Source organism: Oratosquilla oratoria, chromosome 9 (genome assembly GCF_046742065.1).
Source record: "Oratosquilla oratoria isolate Oo_2021 chromosome 9, ASM4674206v1, whole genome shotgun sequence".
Classification (NCBI taxonomy): Eukaryota; Metazoa; Arthropoda; class Malacostraca; order Stomatopoda; family Squillidae; genus Oratosquilla; species Oratosquilla oratoria.
In genome coordinates, this window is record NC_134785.1 from 56,721,908 (window position 1) to 56,749,822 (window position 27,915).

The following is a 27,915-nucleotide window of genomic DNA, read 5'->3' on the forward strand; positions in this document are numbered from 1 at the left end:
AGTCGAGCCATTAAGGGTGACATTGTCGTCTGCCGCAGCATCGTCCTTTGGGAAGAGAAAGATAAAGGAAGAAAAAGAAAAGAGAGAAAGAGAGAGAGAGAGAGAGAGAGAGAGAAAGAAAGAACGAGAGAGAAAGTTGTTGCTGTTGTTATTGACTGTAGCTTACCAGAACTTCTGCCCTTATGAACAATCTCTCGATATTGTCGTGCGTAATCATATATTTCATGATTGTTTAGTTACTCGAGGGTATCCGTAGTTTGCATGACACTCTTGTGTTCTGTAGGGAATTGTGGAGAGATGATAGAAGTATTGGTGTTCTGTCGCCCAGGATTTTATGTAGCGTTACTTGTGTTTGAGAGTGTGAATGACAAAGTAGATAGTTGTTGCAGAATGTGTATATCAGACATTCTAATGGTATGTGTGGATTTGTGAGGGGAACTTCATATCGGGAGGTGGGAAGGTCGTTTCTTGTCATGAGGATGGTATATTTGAGGCGGAAATGTCCTCATATTAAATGTTTTCACACTGAGCTATTTTTCCTCAGACTTCCAATTAGTTGGTCGCCCTCCCCACCTCCAGAATTTTTTCCGCCGTCAAATCATTACGGCAAATTATTTTGTTTTCTCGTCAATTTACATAGAATACCATTTGGTATACTGGGAGAAAATAATCTTCCTCCAGCATACCAGATTCCTTCTCGAAAGCTGTGGGCTGGAAATTTGCTCCAACAAATCGGAGGAAAAATTTTCCAATGTGACAATGCCTCTAGGCGCACTATTGCTTCTTTGAAACGTTAATTGTGTTGATGAGACGACAGCCATGGGATGTCTGTGGGGTTTGATTGCTTTGAGGTGGTTTGTTGAGCGTTATTTACAGCATCTTTGACACAACTTTATCATTGTTGACCAAGAAGGGACGGCGGGACAGGAAAGTTTGGACAAGTAATATTGCAACGGTTGGCGTAGTGTCCTTGTTCAGTTCTGGTAGATAATGGTGGATAACTGCATCTGAAATCAAGGGGTCCCATCCTAAGATATCTTATTGACAAGGAAAAGAAATCTTATTCACAACACGAGTTTAACTTCAGTGATCCACTGCAGGACCAGGTTATCCCATGGGAGATAGCCCCATATGTCTCTGAGGAGTTTCCCTGTTCGCCATCAGATGTCCACTAATACAAAGTTGAAGAGAACAACAGCCTAACACTTATTGAAATTCTTTCTAATGTTCTCATTTCTTCTGACTTTAAACCTTACTTGAGGAAGATGGTTAAAGATAAATCGACCAGAGTCTTCCGTTTTTAATTAACATTTCGTCTAAAAGGAGATCTTAGGAATAAATGAATAAATTATGGTCATACGCAGTTAAACGATATATAGTTGATCATTTTACACGTGAAAGATGGTCTTATATATTGGCAGGTAAGGAACTAGAAAACCTGAACCTCTAAGATCGTCTCAATATTGGGACGTCCCGCTGAGGGCGAAGGGGGAAGGAAAGAGGAAGGAGGAGGAGGAGGAGGTTGATGTCGGGTAGCGCTACTTCTATGTCTAGTTTCGTGAATGGTTCAGGGGGATGGCTGTAGTCGTATTAGATTGTATTTTGATGTCTCCAGCTCGTTTGTTTATGTTCACGGCTTCCAACATTTTCGATTCCTTAATTTTGCTACATTGTGTGACTATCCTGGTGTTATCAACGATAATCATTCTAGCTCGGCCTGGTGGTATTACAAGTGATGTTGCTTGGTTCCTATTGTTGTAAATGTAGAGCTAATCACCTACTAAGAAAACATGTCGAATGACAAATATATGTAGAATTAAGGGGTGCGTAATACCCATAGGTACATTTGTAATATAAAAAAAATACTAAATAGTCTACAAGAGATCAAACACCAATCGAAAAAAAATCGTCTTTAACCAAATAGTAAATGTTTGGAACATACTACCCGTTCATATTGTGAATTCCGCGTGTTTCTGTGTATATGACTAAAGTGTTTGACATTAACCGAATTGGGAAGAGACACGACCTTTCCGAACTGGCATAGGGAAAATAATGAGAAGACTGGTAGAAGCGGCATACATCACACTGGGAAAGGTTACCCCAAACATACATCACTGGGAAAGGTTACCACAAGGTTCCGCAAAAGGTCCCTAAGGGTTCCGCGAGAACAAGTGAGATAAGCTAATGCACTTTTGATTTTTTATCTAATTTCATATACGTAATATAATCAAACACGCACGACATATTCTTGGTTATTGTAATAATGTAATATAGACATCATCCTATCTAACCTATTATTACGATGAAAATAAAATGGTACGTTTTTTTTTCCGGGGTTCCTTGAGACATGCAATTTATTTTAAAGGTTACACAAGGGTAAAAAGGTTGAGAAACACTGCAATAAACAATAGCAACCCCCCTTTTTCTTTTTTTCATTAGGGATCTACGGAAAGACCGTTATTAGGCATCATGGAACTCCAGACTCCCATTAATGGTTTTCTTGAACCATACAATAAGACAACAGATACCTATCTCTACTGGGAATCTCTAGAAATCGGAAAGCTCCAATATTCGTAAAAAAAAAAAAAAAAAAAAAAAAAAGATAAATAAATAAAAAATAAATAAATACATAAATAAAAAAAAAAAATTACAAGTAGTCATGGACACACTTTCTTGTGTTTTGGAACGTTTTCTAACAAACTTTTTTTTCTTTTTTGTACGAATATTAAAAACTTCCGAATTCGTCGACTCCAAGTCACGATAACGATCTGTGTATCTGAAAAGTCAAAGCACTTTTGAGCCAAAAGCCTTTAAAAGCACATCAGATTGCTCACTCCTTTCCCTCCAAAGCGAATCTTTGATGCTCCAATCCTTCAGACTTCTTTCCAAAATGAAATTACTCCAATAGAGGACGTCACGACGTTTTCCTCGTCTGATATTTCCTATTTGAATTGCTATTTTCTTTTATTCTCCTCTCTGAAGTGATTTGTGGGTATGCATATATATAAACACACACACACACACACACACACACACACACACACACACACACACACACACACATATATATATATATATATATATATATACATATATAATATATCATATATATATATATGCAAAGTAGACCACTTGGAAAAAGAAACTAACGAAGCAGAGTGCTTTCGTATATTACATCTTTCACTGAAGATGTAATATACGAAAGCGCTCTGCTTCGTTAGATTCTTTTTCCAAGTGGGCTATTTTGCATAAGTGAACACATGTACCTGTGTTCTTATTAGCATATATATATATATATATATATATATATATATATATATATATATGTATATATATATATGTATATGTATATATATATATATATATATAATATATATAATATAATATATATATATATATCATATATATATATAATATATATAATATATATATATATATATCATATATATATATATAACATATATATATATATATAATAATATATAATATATAATTATATATAATATATATATATATATATATATATATATATACACATGCTGTATATACACAATAGGGATACGGCTTTTTAACTTCTTCAAAAAATTAACTTTCCTGATGTTGCATTTGATGAATCTTTGCCTCCATGTCAGTTATACGCCTCGTGGTACAGTGGTTAGAGTTCCCGGCTACCACTACAGTTGTCCGGGTTCGAACCCCGCCCAGGGCTGAAATAATTTCAGTATCGCTGAGCTGCTAATTGTTACTCCAACTCTCGTGGGCGGGGAGTTGGGTGTGTGTGTACGTGTAAGGTCACATCATTACCCATAGATCGGTGATATTTGATCTCTGAGCTCTCTTCCGGGAAGGAAATAACTGTCGATCACGAGTCCAACACGTGGTCCAAGACCATGGTGAATGGTGAATCACACACGTACGCGTGCATACACAAGCACACAAACAATCCAACAACTGTTACATGATCTTGTTGGCTAAAAGTGGATATTAATTAACCTTCTATGTCGCGGACGAAAAAGAAAAAGCGATGGTAAATATAGTGGTGAATCAACAAGGGAATGTATTACAAGACTCACGTGCCCCGGAGGAAGGGCGCGTCGGAGGAGAAGGGCAATTCGATTAATTAGTCTTTATGGGCAGACCGAAGCAACCTGAGAGTGGCCGTGGTTGTTGGAGGGAGTGGAAAGGGTAAATAGAAAGGAAATAATGAGAGGAACGAGGGACGGGAAGGACGGAGGGAGCGTGGGAAAGGAAGAGAGGATTTTGCAGAACAGCATGGGTGACCCTAGGTGAGGTAATTTGGAACAGAAATGAATAATTTGTTGTTTTATGTGTTTTCGTCTGTAAGAATAACATTTTCCCATTATTCTCATGGTTTTGTGTTTTAAAAACACATAAGAAATATTCATTTTCGTTCCAAAATCCAAATATGCACAAATTGTCAGTAATTTCTTGAAAAATATTGGGTAAATGTAGTTACAGCAACGGGAAAGAAAATGGCAAGCTTACTGGGAAAACAGATAATTTGCACAAAAATCAAATTGTAATTTATAGCATATTTTGCTCGGGCTGCGAGAAAACACACATCGACGAGACAGGACGTAGTCTAGAACGACTAGAACACCACAAGAGGGATGTGAGACACCACAGAACATGCAATGCGCCGGTGATCCACATTGAGGTAGAAACACATTTACCATTTTGGAAAGAAGCCCACATTTTACACTGAAAAAGTGGTAAAAGAGAAGAAAAAAAATTTGAAGTAGCATATATTGACACTCAAAATGCCTCAAACTCCCGAGGTGGGTTTTTATGTCCTGGACGCAAACGTCAGCGCAGCTGGCGGTTGGTGGGTTTAGGATAAAGGGGTCGAGACGAAGTCCAACAAGATCTTCAGTTCCCGGTGGAAAGAGGCTGTCCTGATGAATGAAAGCTGTTGACGGCTTTGATTTCTTCTGTCACCACCTATTGCATGTACACCCGCATAGTCAGTATCCCTTCCTGTGTAGCGCGCACACACAAACACATCACAAACAAGAAACACAACTACACACACAAACATCAACATACGCTTTCTCTCCCACTGAAATTCATTTCACATCTAACTTTCTCTCCTACTGAAATTCATTTCACATCTAACTTTCTCTCCTACTGAAATTCATTTCACATCTAACTTTCTCTCCTACTGAAATTCATTTCACATCTAACTTTCTCTCCTACTGAAATTCATTTCACATCTAACTTTCTCTCCTACTGCATCTTCTATCTTTATGTTTACCTACCACTAAAGATCTTCGCATCTTTCAGACTGTCCCTACAACTTAACCTCCAACCCCTCTCCTATCTTTGTTCTTTGAGGTTTTTGTTAATAAACATCCCTTAATTAAAAGCATCCCCTTCCAAATTACCTCGACAACCGAATACCAATGCAGACTTCCTTGACCACGCCTAAACACCCTGAACTACATCCCAAAGCGCTTGTATATAGCCACGGTTTCAGACCACTATCTTCCATTTCATAACAAACCGTTCTTCACCTCCCACAAAACCCTATGGCGCGAGGGCGGGTGGTCTTTTCTCTACAGTCCATAACCAGTCCACTGAAGAAAACCCCAAAAGGTCGGAACCTCTTGTTCTAAATAAAACTTCAGACGTTAGCTTAATTTTTCATTAACACTTCACCTCCACATATGTATATGCATTCGTATATGTAAATTTTCGACAAGTGAATTAAGAAAATCCGCCAATGGGACTCAAATTCTTGCATGCGCGATTGCTTACCTCTTAGCAATAACGTTACCATGGTAACGTCCTTGGTTTGTAGGAAACAGTCGCATATGCAACAGTTCGAAATGAATAAATGAATAAACGAATAAACGAATAAACGAAATGGGTAAATTATTAGAAAATGAAATTAGAAAATAGACTAATAGATAGATAGATAAATGAATAGATAAATAGAAAAATAGACGAACACATGATTAGATAAATAAGTGAATTAATGAATAAATAAATAAATAAATAGATGAATAGATGAATAAACAATTGAATGAATAGATGAATAGATAGGTAAACAGATAAATAAATAAACAAATAAAAAATAGATAAATGAATATAGATGAATAAATAGATGAATAATAAGTAAATAAGTTAGTTAGTAAATAAATTATATATTCAATAAGTGAATAGATAAATAAATGAATATGTAAATAATTAAACAAATAAATAAACACATGGATAAATGAAATTAATAAATTGATACATAACATAAGGAAGTAGATAAGTAAAGTTGAGACCCTCTGGTCCTGTATAACCCAAAACAAAGGCACTAACTAAAGGTGCACCGAAGGATTGAGAAACAGAAAAAACAAAACAATAATAATAACATAAAAGAATTATTCGGAATACAATGGAAAAACATGCATGACGTGGCCCATCTCACACACAAAGATCTCTTTGCCTACTTTCCACAAACTCCTCCTCTTCTTCCTTCACGGCTGTTTTACTTTCGTGATTTACGAGTGATCGTGCCGTCTTGCATGCTGACGAGGCATATTGATATCCGATAGAGGCACGCATCTCTCTCTCCCTTCTCCTCCTACTCACCCTACCCCCACTTCTTCCTCTCCATCATCCACTGGGGGCGTGCGTTTACATTCACGTGTGTACAAATGCATAGTCACTTCTGCAAGCACATGAATGTGTGCGGACTCTTGCATACACACACACACACACACACACACACACACACACACACACACACACACACACAAATACACAAACACAAAACATCTTTTTATTATTTTCAAAAATTTCTGTCACACTCTTACTCCATTTCACATCTGCTCTCCTCTTTGTCTCTTTTATCTTATGATTTATTTCTCTTTTCTTATCTTTGTACCTCTCATATGATTCTCTCGTTCTATTTTGTAACCAATCTTCTTCTCTTCTACAACATTTTCTTTATCATTTAAGCAGTTTACTTTAAGCATCTCTCTACTTTCTGTCCTTTTCCTCCTTCTCCATCTATCTTCCACTCTGAACTTACCTTCAACACAAAAGAAAATATATCTGATATTCCCCCATTCTCTCCCCTTAGAACATGTACATCCTTAACTCTTCCTACTATTCTCCTGGTTACCACTACATAGTCCATTAACGACCTATCTACCACCCTTCCATCCACCAACCTCTCCCATGTGTACTTATGCTTGGCTTTCATCCTAAACACTGTATTTGCTATCCACTCTCTTTCTAGCCACATCTCCACCGTCAACTGTCCACTACAATTTTTTCCTGGAACTCCAAACTTCCCAACCATTCCGTCTATTGGTTTCCTTTCCTACTGCAGCAATAAGGTCTCCCTTTACCTCTACATTGACATTTCTCCCCAAATCCCCTACGCAGGTGCGTTTAAGTCTATCCAAAATGCCTCCTTTCCCTCTACACTTTTCTCAGTACCAGGGTCTATATGCTTATAAAGACCCACATCTCCCCTCTCAGTTTTACCTTCATCCATATTAACCTTTAAGTAACCTCCTTTCACTCCACAACATGCTAACCTATCTCCTCACTTACTAGTATAGCCACACCTTCTATCTCTCGTCCTCTCCTCACTTCCAATACCCTCCTCACTACACTACCAAACTCAAACTCTCTCCTCCCTTTCAACTTAATTTCACTCAATACCAACACATCCACCTTTCTTTTCACATATATACTGTCTATCTCTTCCCTTCTACTCTCATCTGTATCACATCCATGCACATTAAAAGACCCAAACCTTAGGGTTCTGGTTGGAAAATTCCTCCCAGACCCTCGTATGCCTTTATTTTTTTAGGAATGTCCCCTGTGGGGCTACAGGGAGAAGGATGCTTAGTCCTATCCCCGTCCCGTTTTTATCGCCTTTTACGACTCAAATGGAAATACTTGGTGGCAGTATTCTTTTCCCCCACCTCAGGGTTGGGCGAAATAAGAAAATGAATATTCAGAGACGTGGTACAAGACAGTAACAAGAGTGGGGGGCCAACATAACGGAGGGACAGTCGTAGTATAATAAAGTATCATAAAGTCTCTATAAATAGAGATTTCCTCTACCACAGACAAAGTGATGTGTGGCTCTGGTCCGAAGGGGCGCACCATGTAGACCCTAAAGTATCAGCTGCATGCCACTGAGCAGCTTTTAATCCCATAATAACATGTAGCCAATGCCCTAGAAGGGGTGAATGAGAATGTAAAAGGATGTACGAGAAAGCTTGTGTACTAGATTCCTATGTTTCAGCTTAAAAATAAAATAAAATAAAAAATAAAATGAAATGAAATAAAATAAAATCATTCATACATACTACGGTATACCGTACTCCGAAGCACCATTCGTCCCACGCAAAAGGAAAATTAAAGCGGAACAACAGACTAAACGGAAAAACAAAAACGATATGGACTCGGGAGCTAAAGAGCTTGTCAAAGGCAAAGACTGGCTGCCCAATTTTTGTACTGCCTTCCTTCATTCCTACCTTTCCTTTTTTTTTTTTTTTTTTCTTTTTCTTTCTTTTCTTGGTTCTTTGTCTCTGCATATTTTGTCTTTGTTTTGTTTCCTTTCATTTCCTACTCCTGAAGACTTCTTCTTCTTCTTCTTCTTCTTCTTCTTTTCTTTCGTTTTCACTATCTCTTCTCCTTTTTCCAACCCCTTTTCGTCTGTTACCTGCAGTCATCTTCTTCTGCTCCCCTTCTCTTCCAAGTACCAAGAACCAAGTACCAAGTATCAAATACCAAGTACCAAGTACGTCCTCCACGACCAAACCTACGAGGTCGTAAAGGACTCGTTCATGTCGTAAATCTACGACTCGGAGATATGCATGGCCTTCCACAACTCCCAAAAAGAAGACATCAACTTCTGTATTACTTAGAAGTGGAGGCAATTATGCCTAATCACTCCTTTCCCTTGTTCCGTTTGCATCTTCCCCACTTCTCCTCTTTTTTTCTTTCTTCACTTCGCTTTGTTATCTTTATTACCTTCCTCTGTGTCAACTAATTTTCTTTATCATTCCCTCTTCCTCCCCTTCCCTTCCTCCACCTCTTCTCTCCTTGTCCTTCCTCCTCTCTCTCTCTCTCTCTCTCTCTCTCTCTCTCTCTCTCTCTCTCTCTCTCTCTCTCTCTCTCTCTCTTTCTCTCTCTCTCTTCTCTCTGTTTTTGTCTCTCGAACAGTCTCACCCATTTTCTCTTTTTCTCAAATGTTGCCAATTTCCTTGCTTGCAGTTAAACAAAAAATTTTTTTTGCGACATTTGTTTTCCACACCCATTTCGTCTACTTCTTTACATTCTTCTCTGTTCTCTGTCTTTTCTTCCCCTCCTACTTTCTTCGTTGTTTTAGTTTTCATATTTTTTCTTTTCTTCCGCCTCTTCCTCCACCTCCTCCTCCTCCTTTCTCTTTTGTTCCAATAGTCTATACTCGTTTTACGTTGGGGGGGGGGTAAGTTCTTCTATAACATTCCGCTCAGCCAAACGGACTTCCCCCAAGAGGTGGTGGAGGAGTATGTGGGAGAGGTTTGGAGATGGAGATGGGTGAAGACAATAAAATGGCTTCTACACGCTTGGTATTCTTGACGCAGTATATTAAATTAATTCTATCGCTTTAATATGCGTTCCTACACTGTCAGTATTATTGTGCAATACGGATTTATTGCCCTGTTTCATTGACCATGTAGAGTCTGTTTGAGACTAGAGGGAATGATCTCGTTCCCATCCTCACATTCCCTTGCTGTTCCATACAACTCGTCCTCATGTCCTCTTTTCCCTGCTAGATATTACTTGCTCCTCTTCACCTGCAACGTTTTTTTTTTCTTCTTTTTCTTTCTTTCTTTAGCACCCTGTCCACCTAGGACGTCCTATAATCACAGGCCTTTTTTTTTTTTTTTTTTTTTTTTTTTTTTTTTTTTTTTTTTTTTTTTTTTTTTTTTTTTTTTTTTTTTTTTTTTTTTTTTAGCACTTCGTCCACCTAGGACGTCCTCTAGTCGCCAGGTCCCAAGATTCCTCTTTATCTCTTCTTCCTCCTCTTCGATCGCTCTTTTCTTTTCCTCTATCCTCTTCCTTCTCGACCCACATTTTTTTCACTTCGCTCCTTCCCGTTCTCTTCCTCCTCCTCGCCCGCCATTTTCTTTCTTTTGATCACCTTCCCTCTCGACCAACATCCTTTCCCCCGTTCTCCTCCTCCTCCTCCTCGCCATTCGTCTTGTCCTCCTTTTTCTCTATCCTCCTCGTCCCTCGACTTTTTCCTTTCATTCTTCATCCCCCTCCCTCACTCCTCTTTTCTCCTCCTCTTTCACCATCTTTGCAGTCACTCCTCTTCCTCCTCGCCATTTATCTTTATTCTCTCGCTCTTCACTCCTTCTCCCTCGTTTCTTTAATCGCCCCTTTTCCTTCTTTCCCATTTTCGTTCCTCTTCCTCTCGTTCCTCTTCCCCTTACTTCTGATCCTTCTTACTTCTCGTCCTCCTACCTTCGCTCCTCCTCTCCCTCTATTCTTGGACCAATTAGCATTCTTCTCTCCCTCCATCTTGAAATATTTCCCTTTTCCAAGATTTTCCATCTTTTACGCGCCTGTCCTCTTCCTTTACTTTCCGTTTTCTTTTAGTTGTGTGTTCTTAGTCATTTCTATCTTTGCATTTTTCCTTTATTCGTCTTTTTGGTGCTTAGAAAAGAAACTTTGTTTTTTTTTTTAGTAAACCCTTAGCATTCCCCCACTTCCTCCTCCCCTCCTTCTTCTTCCTCTTCTCTTCCTCTTTCTTCTCCTCTTCCCCGCATGTCCTCTTCCTTTACTTTCCGTTTTCTTTTAGTTGTGTTCTTAGTCGTTCCCATCTTTGCATTTTCTCTTTATTCGTCTTTTTGGTGCTGAGAAAAGAAACTTTGTTTTTTTTAGTAAACCTTTAGCATTCCCCCACTTCCTCATCTCCTCCTCCTCCTTCCTCTTCTCTTCCTCTTTCTTCTCCTCTCCCCGCATGTCCTCTTCCTTTACTTTCCGTTTTCTTTTAGTTGCGTGTTCTCAGTCATTTCCATCTTTGTGTTTTTCCTTTATTCGTCTTTTTGGTGCTGGGAAAAGAAACTTTGGGTTTTTTTAGTAAACCCTTAGCATTCCCCCACTTCCTCCTCTCCTCCTCCTTCCTCTTCTCTTCCTCTTTCTTCTCCTCCTCCCCGTTCCCCTTTCCCTTTCCCTCTCCCTTGCCCCGTAAATATTTGCGCCAAAGAACTGAATTGATGATATGAAGGAAGGTCTCTCCATTCCAAAAAAAAACGAACTCTCCAATATTAGTCAAGAAAAACACTTTTTCGAAAATATACCAGAATATTAAAGACTCCCTCTGGTATCCGGAGTGCGGTAGATTTTTGGAACAATTCGTTCCCATTGTTGGAGGTTTTCTAATTTCGTAAACAGACAACAGAAACGCCATCTGGATTAGCCTCACCCCGACCTGGAAGCTCTTTGGCAGAAGAACCTCACCATCACCGAAGTCAGAAAGTTCCTTCGTTGTCTTCGCGGTTCTTTAACGTCACTTTTAACTACGTCTGTATTCTACGTCTTCCTCAAATCTCTTCTCCCTCCTACTCCTTCCCTGCCCGTCCCTTGATTCGCTCCCCATCTCATGTTCCTTCTCTCCTCCTTTACCTCTTTCTTTCTCCTCCTCCTCCTTTTCCTTTTCTCCTCTCGCTTCCTCCTACTCCTCCTCCTCCTCCTCTTCCTCCTACTCCTCCTCCTCCTCCTCCTCCTCCTACTCCTCCTCCTCCTCCTCTTCCTCCTACTCCTCCTCCTCCTCCTCCTCTTCCTCCTAAAGCAGCGTCCTTGGAGCCTTAGATCTTAAGCCCTCGTCGACCGTCCCATCATGATCTTGGAACTGCCCCCAACCAAACTCTTCTCAATTTTCCTCCTGCCCTCGTCTCCTCTCTCTCTCTCTCTCTCTCTCTCTCTCTCTCTCTCTCTCTCTCTCTCTCTCTCTCTCTCTCTCTCTCTCTCTCTCTCTCTCTCTCTCTCTCTCTCTCTCTCTCTCTCTCTCTCTCTCTCTCTCTCTCTCCCTCACCTCACTATATTCGTATTGTATACGTGTATAAGAACACAAGAAAAAGTAGACTACAAGAGACCATAAGGCCTACACTAGGCAGTCCCATATTTATTACCATCTTTCATTCCCATCCATAAAGCCATGTATCCTCTTAAAACAACCGATAGTTTCAGCCCTAACGACATGGTTACTAAGACTATTCTATTTGTTAGCCACCTAACTGGCAAACCAACTCTTGCCTATTTCCTTTTTAGAATTAAATTTGTCCGATATAAATCCTTTGTTGAGAGTCCTGTCCTGTTCTCCTAATACGATGACTTTGTCTGCATCACATTTTTTAAAACCCTTGATTCAATTGAACACCTCTATTAGATCACCCCGCACTCTGCATCTTTCCAGAGAGTGTAGATTAAGGTGCTTAAGCCTGTCTTCGTTAAGGTAAATTTCTGAGCCCATGAATCAATTTGGTCATTCTCCTCTGTACTGATTCTAATGATTTTATAATTGTTCTATAGATCGGAGACCAAAAATGTACCACGTAGTCAAGGATGGGTCTAAACAACGCCAGATAGAGTTTGATAATTACCTCTGCACGATTATACGTAACCATCCTAACAATGAAATCTAATGCTTTGTTAATGCACTGTTTCCTGGACTTAAAGTCAAAACTCACGAGAACGCACAAGTCCCTCTCGCTATCAATTTTCTTTAAAAAGTTGTTACCTAAGTTATATCCGTTTTCTGGGTTGTGTGAATATACGTTTAACACACTGCACTTTGAAACATTCAAGTCCATTTGCACTGTTTCTTGGATTTAAAGTCAAAACTTTCATGTCCATTTGCACTGTTTCCTGGATTTAAAGTCAAAACTCACGAGAACTCACAAGTCTCTCTCGCTATCAATTGTCTTTAAAAGGTTGTTACCTAACTTATATCCGTTTTCTGGGTTGTGTGAATATACGTTTAACACACTGCACTTTGAAACATTCAAGTCCATTTGCCATTTCACCGAACTTATGAACCCTTTTTTGAGGGTCTTCCTCCAATATCCCAGCGTCTTCTGACCTGATTTGGCGTCCTATTGTAGTGTCGTCCACAAACTTACTATCACTAATAATCCCATTGTCCAAGTCATGTATATATATATATATATATATATATATATATATATATATATATATATATATATATATATATATAATGAACGATAAGGGACCCAAAACCGAGCCCTGGAGAACTCCACTAATAACACTACCCCATTTGGGTTTTACACCATAAATGATGACCCACTATTTTTTGCCAATGATTCATCCTCTAATCCATCCAAACACTTTTCCTCCTATGCCATGGGCTTTGACTTTATTTAGTAATCTCTTTTGGGGTACCTTGTCGAACGCTTTGCTAAAGTCAAGGTGAATAACATCGTAGCTATCATTTTTATCTGACGCGTTGTGTATATTAGTGTAAAAAGATAGAAAACTAGTTACACATAATTTACCTTCTTTGTAATCTCTAATTCTATTAGCTATTACCTAAGCGCTCGCTCGCGCGCGTGTATGTGCGCGTGTGCTCGCGCGCGCATGTTAATTACAGAACTGAATTATATAACTGAATTTCAAAACGTGTATGTGTGCGTGTGCTCGCGCGCGCATGTTAATTATATAATTGAATAATATAACTGAATTCTAAAACATCGAAATGTATTGCTTTCAACCATGAGGCTATTTTTATTTCATGGTCTCCACAGTAGATGATGCTTTAAGTCTACTTTTACGTTAAAGATACTGTATATCTTGACAGTTTGATTGCATAATCTCTCTTTCGAATAGTCTTTAGCGTAAAATAGATAGATAAATAAATAAATTCTGGTCTTGTCAACTTCATTTAAAATCCTGAAGACCCATATGAATTTTTTTATTGGTATTTTTTTTTTTTTTTTTTTTTTTTTTTTTGGTGGGGGTAGAGCAAGTAAGGCACTTTCTCCCCTGTTTCTGTTCCCTTTAACCTAACTTTTTATCCAAGTTTATTTTTTGTACCTTCTGGCTTTGGCAGACTCCCATATCATTCTTATAAATTGTTGAATTGTGTTTTCATGCTGACCCCCTATCTAGGCAACGTCCAGTTTCATCGACCTGTTTTTATGCCCGAAATATGCCCGTATTCAATCTGTCCTATAGAAATACGACTACCCTGCTAGCACTAGCTAACTCCTTGTGGTTATGTTTTCCTGTTGATCTATCTTCTGATTTTTCTTCAGAAGGAAGATACTGAAACATCTTTCTGACATTGAATTTATTTCTGATCGTCAACGCAGTTTCTGTAAAGTGTGTTCTACGTATAATCTGAATTTTCTGTCATTTTTTTATCATTCGCTTTGGAGGACTTCGGTGAAACTCACACATATACCAAAGACTGATTGGCATGGAACTTTGATTTTCAAACTGTCCTCCCATGGTGTCTAATCATCTTTTTTCCTTCATTTCTTTTTTTCTCTCCGACTGTTCTTTAACGACCACTGTTTTTATTAACACATCTCACAGTCTTCCATCTACTTTCAATTCTTACACAATAAGCTTTTTATTGTGTTTTAAATATGCCCAAAGTGAGGTCATCCAGTTAGGTACCATGTTGATTGCGGCGTGGGTCCAGATATGTATTTTCATCTAACTATTTCTAGACGATTTTATTTAACCAAGAGAAACCACTCCTCGGACCAGTACCGACGACCCTAATCTCACGTTTTCTTTCTTCCACTTTCAGGTCTCGAGGCAGAGTGGGGTCGCCAACAGATCGCGCCTGCAGGGTCGCACTCCACTCCAGGACACGAATTTACCCCCAAAGAACACCAATTTCTTCACCGGCATCTGTTAGAAGATGATGAAGAGGAGGCCGTCATTTCCTCCGAGGAGAATCCTTCTCCCCCCGCTGCCGCCCATCCAGAGAATCACCCCTCTCCCTCTGTCCACTCCCCGGAAGCCATCCCTCCCACTCCCCATCCTCCCCCTGTCCCCTCGTCCCCGGAGACAAAACCCCCTCCTCCTCCTCCTGCCACATCTCCAGACACGAAACTGCCTCCTGTCTCCGTGACCACACTCCTGAAGATGGAGTCTTCGTCGTCGCCTTCGTCGTCGAGCACAACGACGGTATCGTCCAATTCCTACTTCGTGGACAGGTCGGAGAACTGCACCACGCCGGCCATCGAGCAGTTCCCGCCACCGCTGATGTCTGCTAACGCCCGGAAGAACGGCGGACTGATTGTCCACATCATTATCTCGATGTACATGTTCGTCGCCATTGCCATCGTCTGCGACGAGTATTTTGTACCCTCCCTCGAAATGATCTGCGACAGTGAGTACCCCTCGAGGACTTCGAGATCCTCCCGTCTTTGTTGTTCTTCTTTCAGGCTCTCTGTTGCTCCTGGTCACTTTTGCCATCTTTTCCTTTTTCTTTTTTCTATCTCTCTCGATCTCTTTCTTCCGTTTATTTCAAATAGTGTGTGACTTCCTCAGCCTCACCATCACCCCATCATCACCATCACTTCATCATCACCATGCGCCCGTTGGATATAAGATCTAGCAACTGTCTCATTTCTGCACACTACCTTTGACGTCAAGAACCACCTCTTCCCCCTCCTGCAACTGAGTATGAGCTTCTGCCTCTTCTGACGATTCCCAAAATTTGGACCAACTGTGACCTTGGCGTCGACGTTACTACGGTCCTCACACAGCACGATATACCAACACAATTTAGGCAGCATAAACAAATGAATCATGTGTACTCCACCAGGCTGCCTCATATCCGATGAATCATATATTTGTAGACTTTAGAGCAATGATAGTACATAGACATGACAACAACACATCCAAGGTAGAGAACCTCTGGCAAGAGTCCGAAAAGGCAATTGGTCTCTGGTGTCCAAAGAAAGAAAGAAGGAAAGAAAGAAAAGGAAATATATATATATATATATGTATGTATGTATGTATATATATATATATATATATATATGTATATATGAAACCATCCTTTAGTTAAAACTATGGACTGTCCTCACTACCTCCACACTCACACACACACACTCACACACACACACACACACACACACACACACACACACACACACACACACACACACACACACACACACACACACACACACACACACACACACTGCCATTATGTCACTAGCAGGTGATGGAATGGACAATGTGGACAAATGCCTCAAATCCCAGGAAGAGCAAGAGAAGCCTTCGACGGAGGAACTTATCTTTCCTCGAAAGCAGTCGAAATTGGTCCTCCATGGGACTACGCATATGGAAGCGGTGGGAGGTCGTCCGTAAGGACAGGAGGCCAGGTGGATTGGAGTCCCTGGCTCCAGCAACTCCACAGAACTGAGCAGGTGGACTGGAGTCCTTGGCTTCAGCAACTCCACAGAACTGAGCAGGTGGACTGGAATCCTTGGCTTCAGCAACTCCACAGAACTGAGCAGGTGGACTGGAATCCTTGGCCTCAGCAACTCCACAGAACTGAGCAGGTGGACTGGAGTCCCTGGCCTCGGCAACTCCACAGAACTGAGCAGGTGGACTGGAGTCCGTGGCTTCAGCAACTCCACAGAACTGAGCAGGTGGACTGGAATCCTTGGCTTCAGCAACTCCACAGAACTGAGCAGGTGGACTGCAGTCCCCGGCCTCGGCAACTCCACAGAACTGAGCAGGTGGACTGGAGTCCATGGCTTCAGCAACTCCACAGAACTCTTTGCTGGAAGAAGGAGGGAAAAGGAGGTGGGAGGAAGGAGGGAGGACGGGAGGAAGGAGGGAGACAGTCAATGTCGGGGAAGTAAGGAGACAGTGAGGAAAGGAAATGTGTTGAATAGAAGGAAGACAGAGTGATGAGGATACTGAAGGGGACAGACAGACAGACAGCAGACAGACAGACAAACAGGCAGACAGATACAGACAGATATAGACAGACAGATACACACAGACAGATACAGACAGACAGACAGACAAACAGGCACACAGATACAGACAGACAGATACAGATAGACGCAGATACAGACAGATACATACAGACATGGAAGCAGACAGACAGACAGACAGACAGACACAGACAGATAGACAGAAAGACATATACAGACAAACAAACAGACAGACAGACAGACAGAGGAATGGAAAATATGCAGAGCATGGATGGTGGAGATAGATATGAGGTGCATCCAGCGAAGAAAGGGAAATGCAGCTCCAGAAGTGACGAGGCGACAGCAGCACTGGGCGAGTGATGGACGAAGAAAAACGTGGAGATGAAGAGGAAGAAGGAAGGAAGGAAGGAAGAGAAATAAAGGAGAAGGAAAGTGAAGATGAATAAAGAGAAAATGATAAGGAAAAAGAGGAAGAAAGAGGAGGAAGAGATGAGAGAGGAGGAAGGGAGAAATCTGGGACGTGACTTGGAAGGGAAGATGAAAACAAAAATTATAAAGAGATGAAACGAATCATAAACAAAGTGAGGGAAGGAGCAAAGGAAGGAAAATGTAAAGCAGGAAGAGATGGAGGAGGAGGAGAAGGAGGTGAAAAGGCGAGGAGGTGAAGGACGAAGGGTAGGAGGAGGAGGAGGAGGAGGAGGGGTATAAGGAAGAGTGGCAGGAAGAGGAGGAGATGAAGAAGGAGGAGGAGGAGATGAAGAAGGAGGAGGAGGAGGAGGAGGAGGAGGAGGAGGAGGAGGAGAACCCTTTGATGCTATTGCATTAAGGCCCGCAGGCTGTCCGGAGTCTCTTCCCCAACTTCCTCCTCCTCTTCCTCCTCCTCCTCTTACTCCTCCTCTTCCTCCGCCTCTTCTTCCTCCATCTCCTCCTCCTCCTCTTACTCCTCCTCCTCTTCCTCCTCCTCTTCTTCCTCCATCTCCTCCTACTCCTTCTCCTCCTCCTCCTCTTCCTCCTCTTCCTCCTCCTCGACCTCTTAAGACATTTCCCATCATTCCTTTTGCTCTGTTCGTCTTCATCCCATTTTGTCCTTTGTTTATCTTTCTCTCTTTTCCATTCCTCCATTCCTTTCAATTCCTTTCCTTTATATTTTTCTTTATCTTTCGCTTAATTGTCTTTACTCCTTCCTCTTGTATTTATTTATTTATCTATTTATTTTTTTGTCTTCTTCCTTCATCTTATTTCGGATCCTCTTCCTCCACCTTCTCCTCCTTCTTCTCTTCCTCTTCCCCTTCCTCCACCTCCTCCTCTATAAAAACATTTGTTCATCTCATCTCCCCAATATTCCAGGCTTTCTGCTCTTATTTCCTCTCCCTCCTCCTCCTCGTCATCCAACTCCTCCTCCTCCTCCTCCTCCTTTCTCTTCTGTTTACTTTCTTCGGTCACCTCCCACTTCTTCTTCTTCAGAATCTTCTTGCTCGCCCCTCCTCCTCCTCCTCCTCCTCCTCCTCCTCCTCCTCCTCCTCCTCCTCCTCCTCCTCCTCCTCCTCCTCCTCCTCCTCCTCCTCTCACTTCTGCTTACTTTCTTTGGTCACATTCCACTTCTTCAGATTCTTCTTCCTCGTCCCTCCTCCTCCTCCTCCTCCTCCTCCTCCTCCTCCTCCTCCTCCTCCTCCTCCTCCTCCTCCTCCTCCTCCTCCTCCTCCTCCTCCTCCTCCTCCTACTCCTCCTTTCTCTGTCTTCTGCTTACTTTCTTTGGTCACATTCCACTTTTTTTCCAGATTCTTCTTCCTCGTCCCTCCTCCTCCTCCTCCTCCTCCTCCTCCTCCTCCTCCTCCTCCTCCTCCTCCTCCTCCTCCTCCTCCTCCTCCTCCAACTCCTCCTCTTCTCACCTCTGCTTACTTCCTCGTCCCTCCTCCTCTTGCCCCTGTCTTCACACCCTCCCGGAGGAGCAAGAGACCTTCAACCCAGAGGACACCTAGACTACCAGTTACCTCTTTCCCGTCATCCGCCGTCTACCTCGCATCCCCCAAGACGCACCTCCTTCCCGACGCCATACTTCTGTCAATATCCGCATTCTCCTATCTTCCAATTTTATACTTCTTATTTAATCTTCCTCCTCCTCCTCCTCCTCCTCCTCCTCCTCCTCCTCTTCCCCCTCCTCCTCCTCCTCCTCCTCCTTCTCCTCCCCTTCTCCTCCTCTTCTTCTTCCTCCTCTTCTACTCAATTCCTCCTACTCATTATCAAAACTATCCTACATTCCATTTCTTTCGTTCCTCTTTGCTCTTCCTAGTTCTCCCTTTCCCTTCCTTACTCTCCCTAGCCAACCTACCTCCTTCTCCTTATTCCTCCTATTCTGTCTCCTACTCTTCCACCTCCTCCTCCTTATCTTCTTTGTAACTGACTCTTACAACCGCAATCATTATTCCTTCAATTTCCAAATTTCGCTTTTCTTCTCCACTTCCGAACTGCCTTCGGACTCTTTCTCCCTCCCTCCCTTCCTTCCTTTCCTTCTTCTTTCAACATTCTTCTTCGCGCATCGTCTCGATTTCCGATTTACTCCTTTATCCTTACTTTGATTCCCTCCTCCCTTTCCCCTCCCATCATTATTTCTCTTCCTGAATCCTAACCTACATCCTACCGGATCTAGAACGTGAGATAGAATGTTCTCTGCCTTTACGTATAGTATGTATATGAATGTTGTGTGTGTGAATGTTGTGTACATGTATTGATGATGATATATATATAAATATATATATATATATATATATATATATATATATATATGTATATATGTATATGTAAGCGGAGTAGGAAACACAGGAGTCTTAGTATTGATTTTATTACTGCCGGGTTTCGCTGGTATGCTTTTTCGAAAAACAATACCTGCGAAACTACAGTAGTCAAGAATAAACTCGATACTAAGACTCCTGTGTTTCCTACTCCGCTTACGTCAACCTGTCAGAATGTCTCAACATATATATATATATATATATATATGTGTGTGTGTGTGTGTGTGTGTGTGTGTGTGTGTGTGTGTGTGTGTGTGTGTGTGTGTGTGTGTGTGTGTGTGTGTGTGTGTGTGTGTGTGTGTGTGTGTCAGAAATCACAGGGAAATAAAGGGTTTGGAATGGCAATCGTTTTCGTCTATTAAGACATCTTCAGACTACATGGACAAATTATAGGAGACAGCCATTGAAGTACCTGTATGTTGATATGACGTTCTTCAATTTCTTTTTATGTCTGTATTTATATTGTCTTCCATTACATATACATATATCCATATACTTCTTGGGCAAAGGCTTTCTCTTAAGCAGTTTCTATTGAATGCTATTGCACAAGTGGCGTCAATGATTTTAAGAGAACATTTCTCTCAATTTCTGTCTTTTTTTTCAAACTCTGGGGCAAAAAGCGAAAGGCATCAGAATGTTAATCCATTTACACTGACAGCTACTTCAACCATTTCATATGTTTATCTTCAGGATAATACAATATACAATGAAAGTTTATATTAGTATACGGTTATAAGGCTGAGTTGGATGTGGCGGGAGGAGGCAACTTTGGACAATGGGTTTTTGTCTCGTCCAATCAAGTAAGAAAACACAAGCAAGGATTATACTCCATAATGAGTTTTTGTTCTACCTATTAACACAGTATTACCAATGTTTATATATCCCGTGGGGAAGGTCTGTGTTTCGTAATAGAAAGACATAATCCGTTGATATCTGAATGTTTAATGTAGGTTTTTGCAGCGTGATGCTCACTCTCTCAACAATTATATATTAAACTTCGTAATATTTGTAATAGTAGATGATATCTGTGTCCCTAGTGAGTTCTTGTAAAGGTGGTTTTTTGTCGTGGAAATCGATAAAGTGTTGGTAGATGGCTCCGTTGTTACGATGAGCTTGCAGTCGTCTCCTTAGGGTCGTGATCGTGTGGACGACATAACTTATATCGAGGGGATTACATACCTCTTCTGAGCATTTAGATTTATAGACTACTCCGGTCTTCGATTCATAATGACGTAGGCTACCAGTTTGGGGCGGCCGAAGACTCTCAATAAAAACCTCTCATAAGACTCCTTATGCTCCATTGAAGATAATCCTACGTAGAGTGTCAGCTTTCTGTCTGTAAGTCGTCCCATAATCCACTTTGTGTTATAGTCTTTACAGAAAAAGTTAAGTTTATCCTTCTTACTAGTTTACCTATAAAATCTACCAGAAATTTTCACAAATATAGCCAATAAAGTCCGTCAAATTCTACTTTCTTTTGACCTAAAACGTTCACCAGGGTTGGCGAATATGGCCCATGGCTATCACCTCGCGATGTATCGTAAATAGAGCCGGTGGAAGGAGGTCACCATCAACTTAAAATGAGATTGAGTAAAGCCTATTGGGTTTGATGCCATTAATCGCTTCCGAGAGAAGGTAAGCCCAAAATCAAGACCCCGGTAATAATCTTTCCGAAACATTAGATGCCGTTTAGTAGGCCATAAAAACCAAGGAACTACCAAAACTCCCTGACGACGTTAATTCTGTCTCACGCCAGCTTTATGAGCTCGTATGGTAACGAAGAGCAATGCAACAGTAGTGAGGAGAAGATTAAAAAAAAAAAGGGGGAAACGGCTCCACGATTCCGATATTTTACATCATCTCCGTGAATTAGTAGTTGGTTTGAACCCTTCACGACTACCGATAGGATGAAAAAGATCGCCTGCCGGCAGCAAGAATAAAAGAAAGAGTACCGCCCAGTGCGGAAGGAGTTTTTCTTTGCTCCCAAGGCGACGCAAAGGAGATCAGTGGAGAAGTCTGACTGTTGTGCAAGTTATAGAAAACGGGATGACGACTCAACCTCTTTATGTGTCTCCTCGCATTGTCTATTCATTCAGTCATTTGTTTGTTTATTTAGCTATATATTCATCTACTAATTAATCAACAAATTTATTTACTTATTTATATATTCATCAATTAATTAATTAATTGATTAATTAATCAATTTGTTTATTTACCTATTATCTATTTCCTATTCACTATTTGTTTGTTTATCTATTTTCTATTAATTGATTAGTTTATCTATTTATTTATTTGTTGATATATCTACTTATTCATTAGTTTATCTATTTGTTTTTACTCATTTTATACAACTCTTTATCTATTTTTATTGATTGATTGATTAGTTAATTTATTCATTTGTCTACTTGTATATTAATCTATCTACTCATTTATTTATCTGTTCATTTATCAATGTATTTGTTTTTTACTTATCTATTAATTCACCTATTTATTCATTTACTTATTTATTTGCTTATTAACTAATAAAGAATTAAATGAAAAAATGAAATATTTGATTCTCTATCTATTTATTTGTTTACAAGCGCCGGATTCGCTATGGGATCTTGGCCTACGGCGCTGCTCGCTTCGAGAGCGGGCGCCTTAGGGCGAGCTTGCTTCGCTCGCTATCAATCAATCGTCTCCGTTGCCGTGACGTCAGCGTTCTCGGCCAATCAGTCGTGTCCGTTGCCGTGACGTCACCACTCTTGGCCAATCAGTTAACATAAGAACATAACATAAGAATGAAGGAGACTGCAAGAGACCATAAAGCCGTGACGTCACCACTCTCTCAGCCAATCAGGTTCTCGTGGACTGTTACCAAATCACCGTCACCGGCTAGATCATTTTGCCAAAAACAGACATGTTAATTTTTATTTATTTATTCGTTCGTTTATTTCTCTATTCGTTTATATAGTTAGCTATTTACCTATTTATTTACATTTACATTTTATTCATTTATCTATCTATATATTTACTTATCAATTTGTTCATATATTTATTTATTCGTTTATTCGTTTACCTATCTACTTAATTCTGTCAGCCAGAAAACAATTTCATTCAGATGAAGGAAACCCTTTGCCATTTATGGACCGATTTCTGGACCGATTCACCAACATTTTGGCAACTGCTCTCCCTAGCATCGGAAGCGTGTATGTGAGTTTACAGTGCCAGTGCAGTATCAACCTTGGGGAAGCCCAGTCGATACCATCTTGAACACATGGCCAGGTGGTCGTGAGTTTGAGTCCTGCGGACTCGCTGCGGGTTTGATGCCTTGGTTCCCGACAGCTGTGGCCAAGCGGAAAAAATAAAAAATAAAAATAAAAAATTGCTGCTATTGACAGGGGTTTTCACAGTGCAAAGAGCACAACACAGCATGGGAAATCTACCACGAATGGATGAGTGTATCAAGTGAATGTTTGTGTTTTCTGTGTTATTTGTGATCAAGTTCTTTGTTAGTGAATGTTTGTGAGAGACAGGATTAACAAACACCAACCGAGCACAAATGTCATCGAATCGCCTCTTGTGTAGCATGTTTAAGTCTAGATTTGTACAGAAAATTGATCTATATACCAAGGACTTTTCCCACCATATATGAGAGGTAGCCAAATCAAAAGACACGTATCCACTCCCATCCTTTTCATTCTCACCTATTCCACTCCTATCCGCCACCCTTTCCTCCTTCTCATCTTATCTCCTCATGGATGACGGGTTATCCCTATATCCCTTCCTTGCATCACAGTATCATCTATACACAGCCATTCTCCACTCACCCCTATCTCCTGCCTTCTCTCTTCCTTGCTCAACAGGCATTCCCCTCTTGCTCAACGCCCCTTTCACCCCATCCATCCATCTCATCCTCGGTCGTCGCCTCAAGTTCACTCCCTCCACCTGTGCCTTCCACAATGTTTTTTACTAATCTTCCTTCAGTCATTTTTTCCTTGTGTCCAAACCATCCCAATACTTTTTCATTAGTCCTATCTTTCATCTCCTTTTCCACCCCCGATCTCCTCCTCATCTCGACTGATAAATGAAAGCGGGTCTTCTGCACTTAAAACAAGCACGTGTTTTCACACATTCCCTTCCCCAGATTAAGACCAAACAGAGACAAATTTAGCCTAAACCTTTTGCCTCGTTCTATGGCTTCCATGATTCATTACACCTGCTGCCAAGCCATTTCATTTAACCGAAGGGATAAATGCAGACAATTCTCAACAAACGTTAAACATAGATAACACACATTCAGCAGAATAAGCCGAGAATCCTCAATCCCACTCTTCTGTCCTTCGCTGCCACAAAAAAAGAACCGAGACCCAGAGACGCTTCACTACCGTTCCCTCTCACCCCCATCCCCGTCCTACAGGGGACTCCTCCTTCCTTGGGAGGATACACAACCACAATATGGTAAAAGCTAAGAGCAACACGAGGACGGAATCGCGTACTCTCAGAAGGAGGATGAGAGAGAGAGAGAGGGAGGCAGCTTCTGCCCGGTCCTCCCGAGGCGACCATACCACCTATGCTTTCGAGAAGGATTTGATTTAATGGACGACGGTAGTGCCGTCAACCTTTCGGCAAGAAAGGATAAATATATATATATATATGTATATATATATATATATATATATATATATATATATATATATATATATTTATATATATATATATATATATATATATATATATATATATATATATATATATATATATATATATATTCAAAGGAAAATAAAAAATAAAAGCGCAAACCTGTACATGACGCGTCGTCTATTTCTTATAGATCTAGAATTCATTTTATCGATATGTTTCAAAGAGAAATATAAAAGAAATATGCTACAAAACAAAATGCGGGAAAATGATATTTTTTTTTAGATTAAATCATTCCAAATCAAAGTCATGAAACTCACCTTTCAAAGGAATTCATGTGGCATGTGGAAATACAGAAAAAGGAAGCGAGTTTCAAAGCCTCTCTCTTGTCGTGAATAGACGCGGAGACGAACGGAATTATAAGATTATTCTAGATTCAATTATCCAAGGAACCCAAAATTTACAACAACAACAAAAATCAAAATACAATTTGGAATACACTAAACAGCCAATGTATCCATACGATCATCCTTCAAATATGAAGTGAAAATCAAAGCTCAATTATCCCAAGCGAATGTGGAAGCAATTATCTTTTCCCAAGGAAAACTATATATTATTTTGTTGGTATACGAAAATAGGCAAATAAAGGCTAAGCCATTATCAGATTTCCTGCAATATACAATATGTGTATTCCATATTGCTACTACAGTTTGCTAATATACCTGAGCATATTTCGCGTAAGCGAGAGCGTTTATATGGAAAGAAATATTATTGAATCATGCTATATGAAGAATAATTTTGAGAACAACATGAATACGAGTTTAGGATTGTACAAATTGGATAATTTTATTATTAAAAAAAGTTGTAGATGGTAGGCATGTAAATTGACAACCTGTGTTGAGCTAGTCACAGTGGACCTTCCCTAGTTTCTTTTATGTTCTGTGTACACTGTATATAATGTCCTTATACCTCTTGTTTATATTGTACCTTTGAAAATGTCTTAAATAGACGAAAACGTTCGGTTACCCAGTTCTCGTTTCCCTATTGGTTATTTGCACACACACACACACACACACACACACACACACACACACACACACACACACACACACACACACACACACATATATATATATATATATATATATATATATATATATATATATAATGTATACATTACGCGCGAGTGTGTGCTTGCGTGTATTTGTGTGAATGTGTATGTGTGTGTGTGTGTGTGTGTGTGTGTGTGTGTGTGTGTGTGTGTGTGTGTGTGTGTGTATGTGTGTGTGTATGTGTGTGTGTGTGCGTGTGTGTGTTTGTGTGTGTGTGTGTGTGACTTTATGATAAATTGATTAACAAGCTCCCCCACTGAGACCCGAACCATGGTTGTGCAACTGGTTCCCAAGAATCTAAAAACGTTATTCCTTACGCCACGCTGATCGCTTCAGGAAACGGTCTGGAACTTAAACTGACCATTCCTCAGTGTCTTTATTCAGGCGAATCATCCGATAAGTGTGGGACTCGAACCCTTGGCTGTGCAACTGCTTACCACAAGGCAAGGACATCATCCCCTTCCCCACTCTGAGCTTAACAGATTATCCGCCTGAATAAAGACTTTATGAAATTAAGATTACAAATTACGTTATGCCAGTTCGGTTTTCGGCAGGAGCGAGGTGCAGAATACGTCATTTTCGTGATCACTCAATGGGATTAAAGACCATCAGACGGTTGACCTGGTAAAACCATTTTGGTTACATAAGAACATAGGAACATAAGAATAAAGGAGACTGCAAGAGACCATAAGGCCTACACTAGGCAGCTCCGTATCCATCACCACCTGTCATCCCCATCCATAAAGCTGTCTAACCATTTTTTAAAACAACTGATAGTTTCAGCGCTCACTACTACATGGTTACTAAGTTTGTAAGGATGTCGAAAAGGCTTTTGATACGGTCTGGCCTGAAGGCGTATAAATGGTACCACTATTTCGAATTTGCACTGCCGTTCACATGTCTTCTCTTGACTACCTGGATGACAAAAAGAACAAAGTGGCTGGGGCTGCCTGTCCCGATGTTTTGCGTCAAAGGCTGGAGTGCCTCAGAAGTCAGTCTTTTTCCCCACTATACGATCTATATACGAACGACCTGCCAGAGGCGGTTTACCCACACAACCGAGCTCTTACTCTTTCGTATGCGGACGACACTAATCACATTAGCAGACACAAAACGCTTGTAGGGAACTTTACGGGATACATATATGGGAGCGACAATGGCGGATTCAGACCTGTGCGTCGAAAGGCAAATCTGTATGCTTCCACTACAGAAAACTAACGGAATAATCACGACAACTCTTCTTAAGATAAAGAACACGAACATCCCAATGGAAGATCATGCCTCACCTGGACCCAACACATTTGCAGAAAAAGAGTGAGATCCAAAACCATCCCGGATAGGCTTAAGCTCTTAGAACTAACAGGAAGAATTATCAAGCGTCGATTGCACTTAGCTTTGATGAGTCCGTTACTATCCCAGTCTCTGGGCCTGAGCCAGATGACATACCCCACAAACAACTAATCCCATCAGACGGCTCAGAATAAACCGCCTCGACTTCTGATAAATGTATACCAAGCACAAACACCAGATCCGACACATCACACCCAGGTCTCGCGAAACAGGCGATTCGTCATCTTCACTTCTATCCCTTGCGGTGTACACGAAAAATCGTGTAAAACCTTCTGAATATCATTCAGCACATTCAGAGGGTGGAGGATAGCTGCATATTGGTGAATTTTTTTATACAACCAAAATATATTTTTTCTCCTGTCTCTATGTCTGTCAAGCAATAGAGGCAGAGGGCAGGGGATAGGGGTGACTATTAGAAGTGGGAAGTAAATTCGACTCACTTCTCGCAGGAAACATACACACACTTCCCACGAGCAAAAATTACGCCCATATGCACCAACATATACATATGTTTTCTTCGGTTAAAACTTAATTAGTTTCTAACTTTCATACTATATCTTCTGACTTCAGTTTATATCTCACTAATATATATATATAAATAAAAACATGTGTTTCTACCTTCTTCTACAACTATGTCTCCGACCATTTCCCCTGTTTTTGCCTGATTTAGATGCAAACCTCGAGGTCTCTTGAACCACGATACAGCCCCTAATAAATATCCATTATAAATGATCACTGACAGTAGCCCCTTTTATACACTACTATTATTTTCCTAACACCCCCCCCCAAAAATAAATAAAAGCCATCGAAAGCGGGGGATCTACCCTAGGTAGTCTGTTGTCCATAATCAATTCAGCCTGAAGATGATCTCACGCGAAGACTGAAGCGTTGCAACATACCGGAAGGATGTCTGTAAGAAAATTGAAAGATAGTAGTGTATAAAAGAGGGCTATTGCCAATAAGCGCTTTTTCCATGGGCGATTCACAAAGGGGCGTTTGATGGTGGTGGCTCGGGAAAAACGGGCAAGAAACTTGGACGGCGGCGCCGACGCCTGCGATTAGAATCGCCAAAAGCTGAGAAAA

At 40.6% G+C, this 27,915-nt stretch overlaps 1 protein-coding gene across 3 annotated transcripts in view; it reads left to right on the forward strand.

Annotated features, from left to right (window-relative positions):
• The window catches only part of LOC143028436 (putative sodium/potassium/calcium exchanger CG1090), a 384,909-nt gene that overhangs the window by 291,506 nt on the left and 65,488 nt on the right, over positions 1 to 27,915 (forward strand). For all 3 annotated transcript variants that reach the window (XM_076190528.1, XM_076190530.1, XM_076190529.1), the window contains one exon: positions 14,807 to 15,394. In XM_076190528.1, the coding sequence (XP_076046643.1) occupies positions 14,807 to 15,394 (588 nt within the window). The remainder of the gene's footprint in view (positions 1 to 14,806; positions 15,395 to 27,915) is intronic.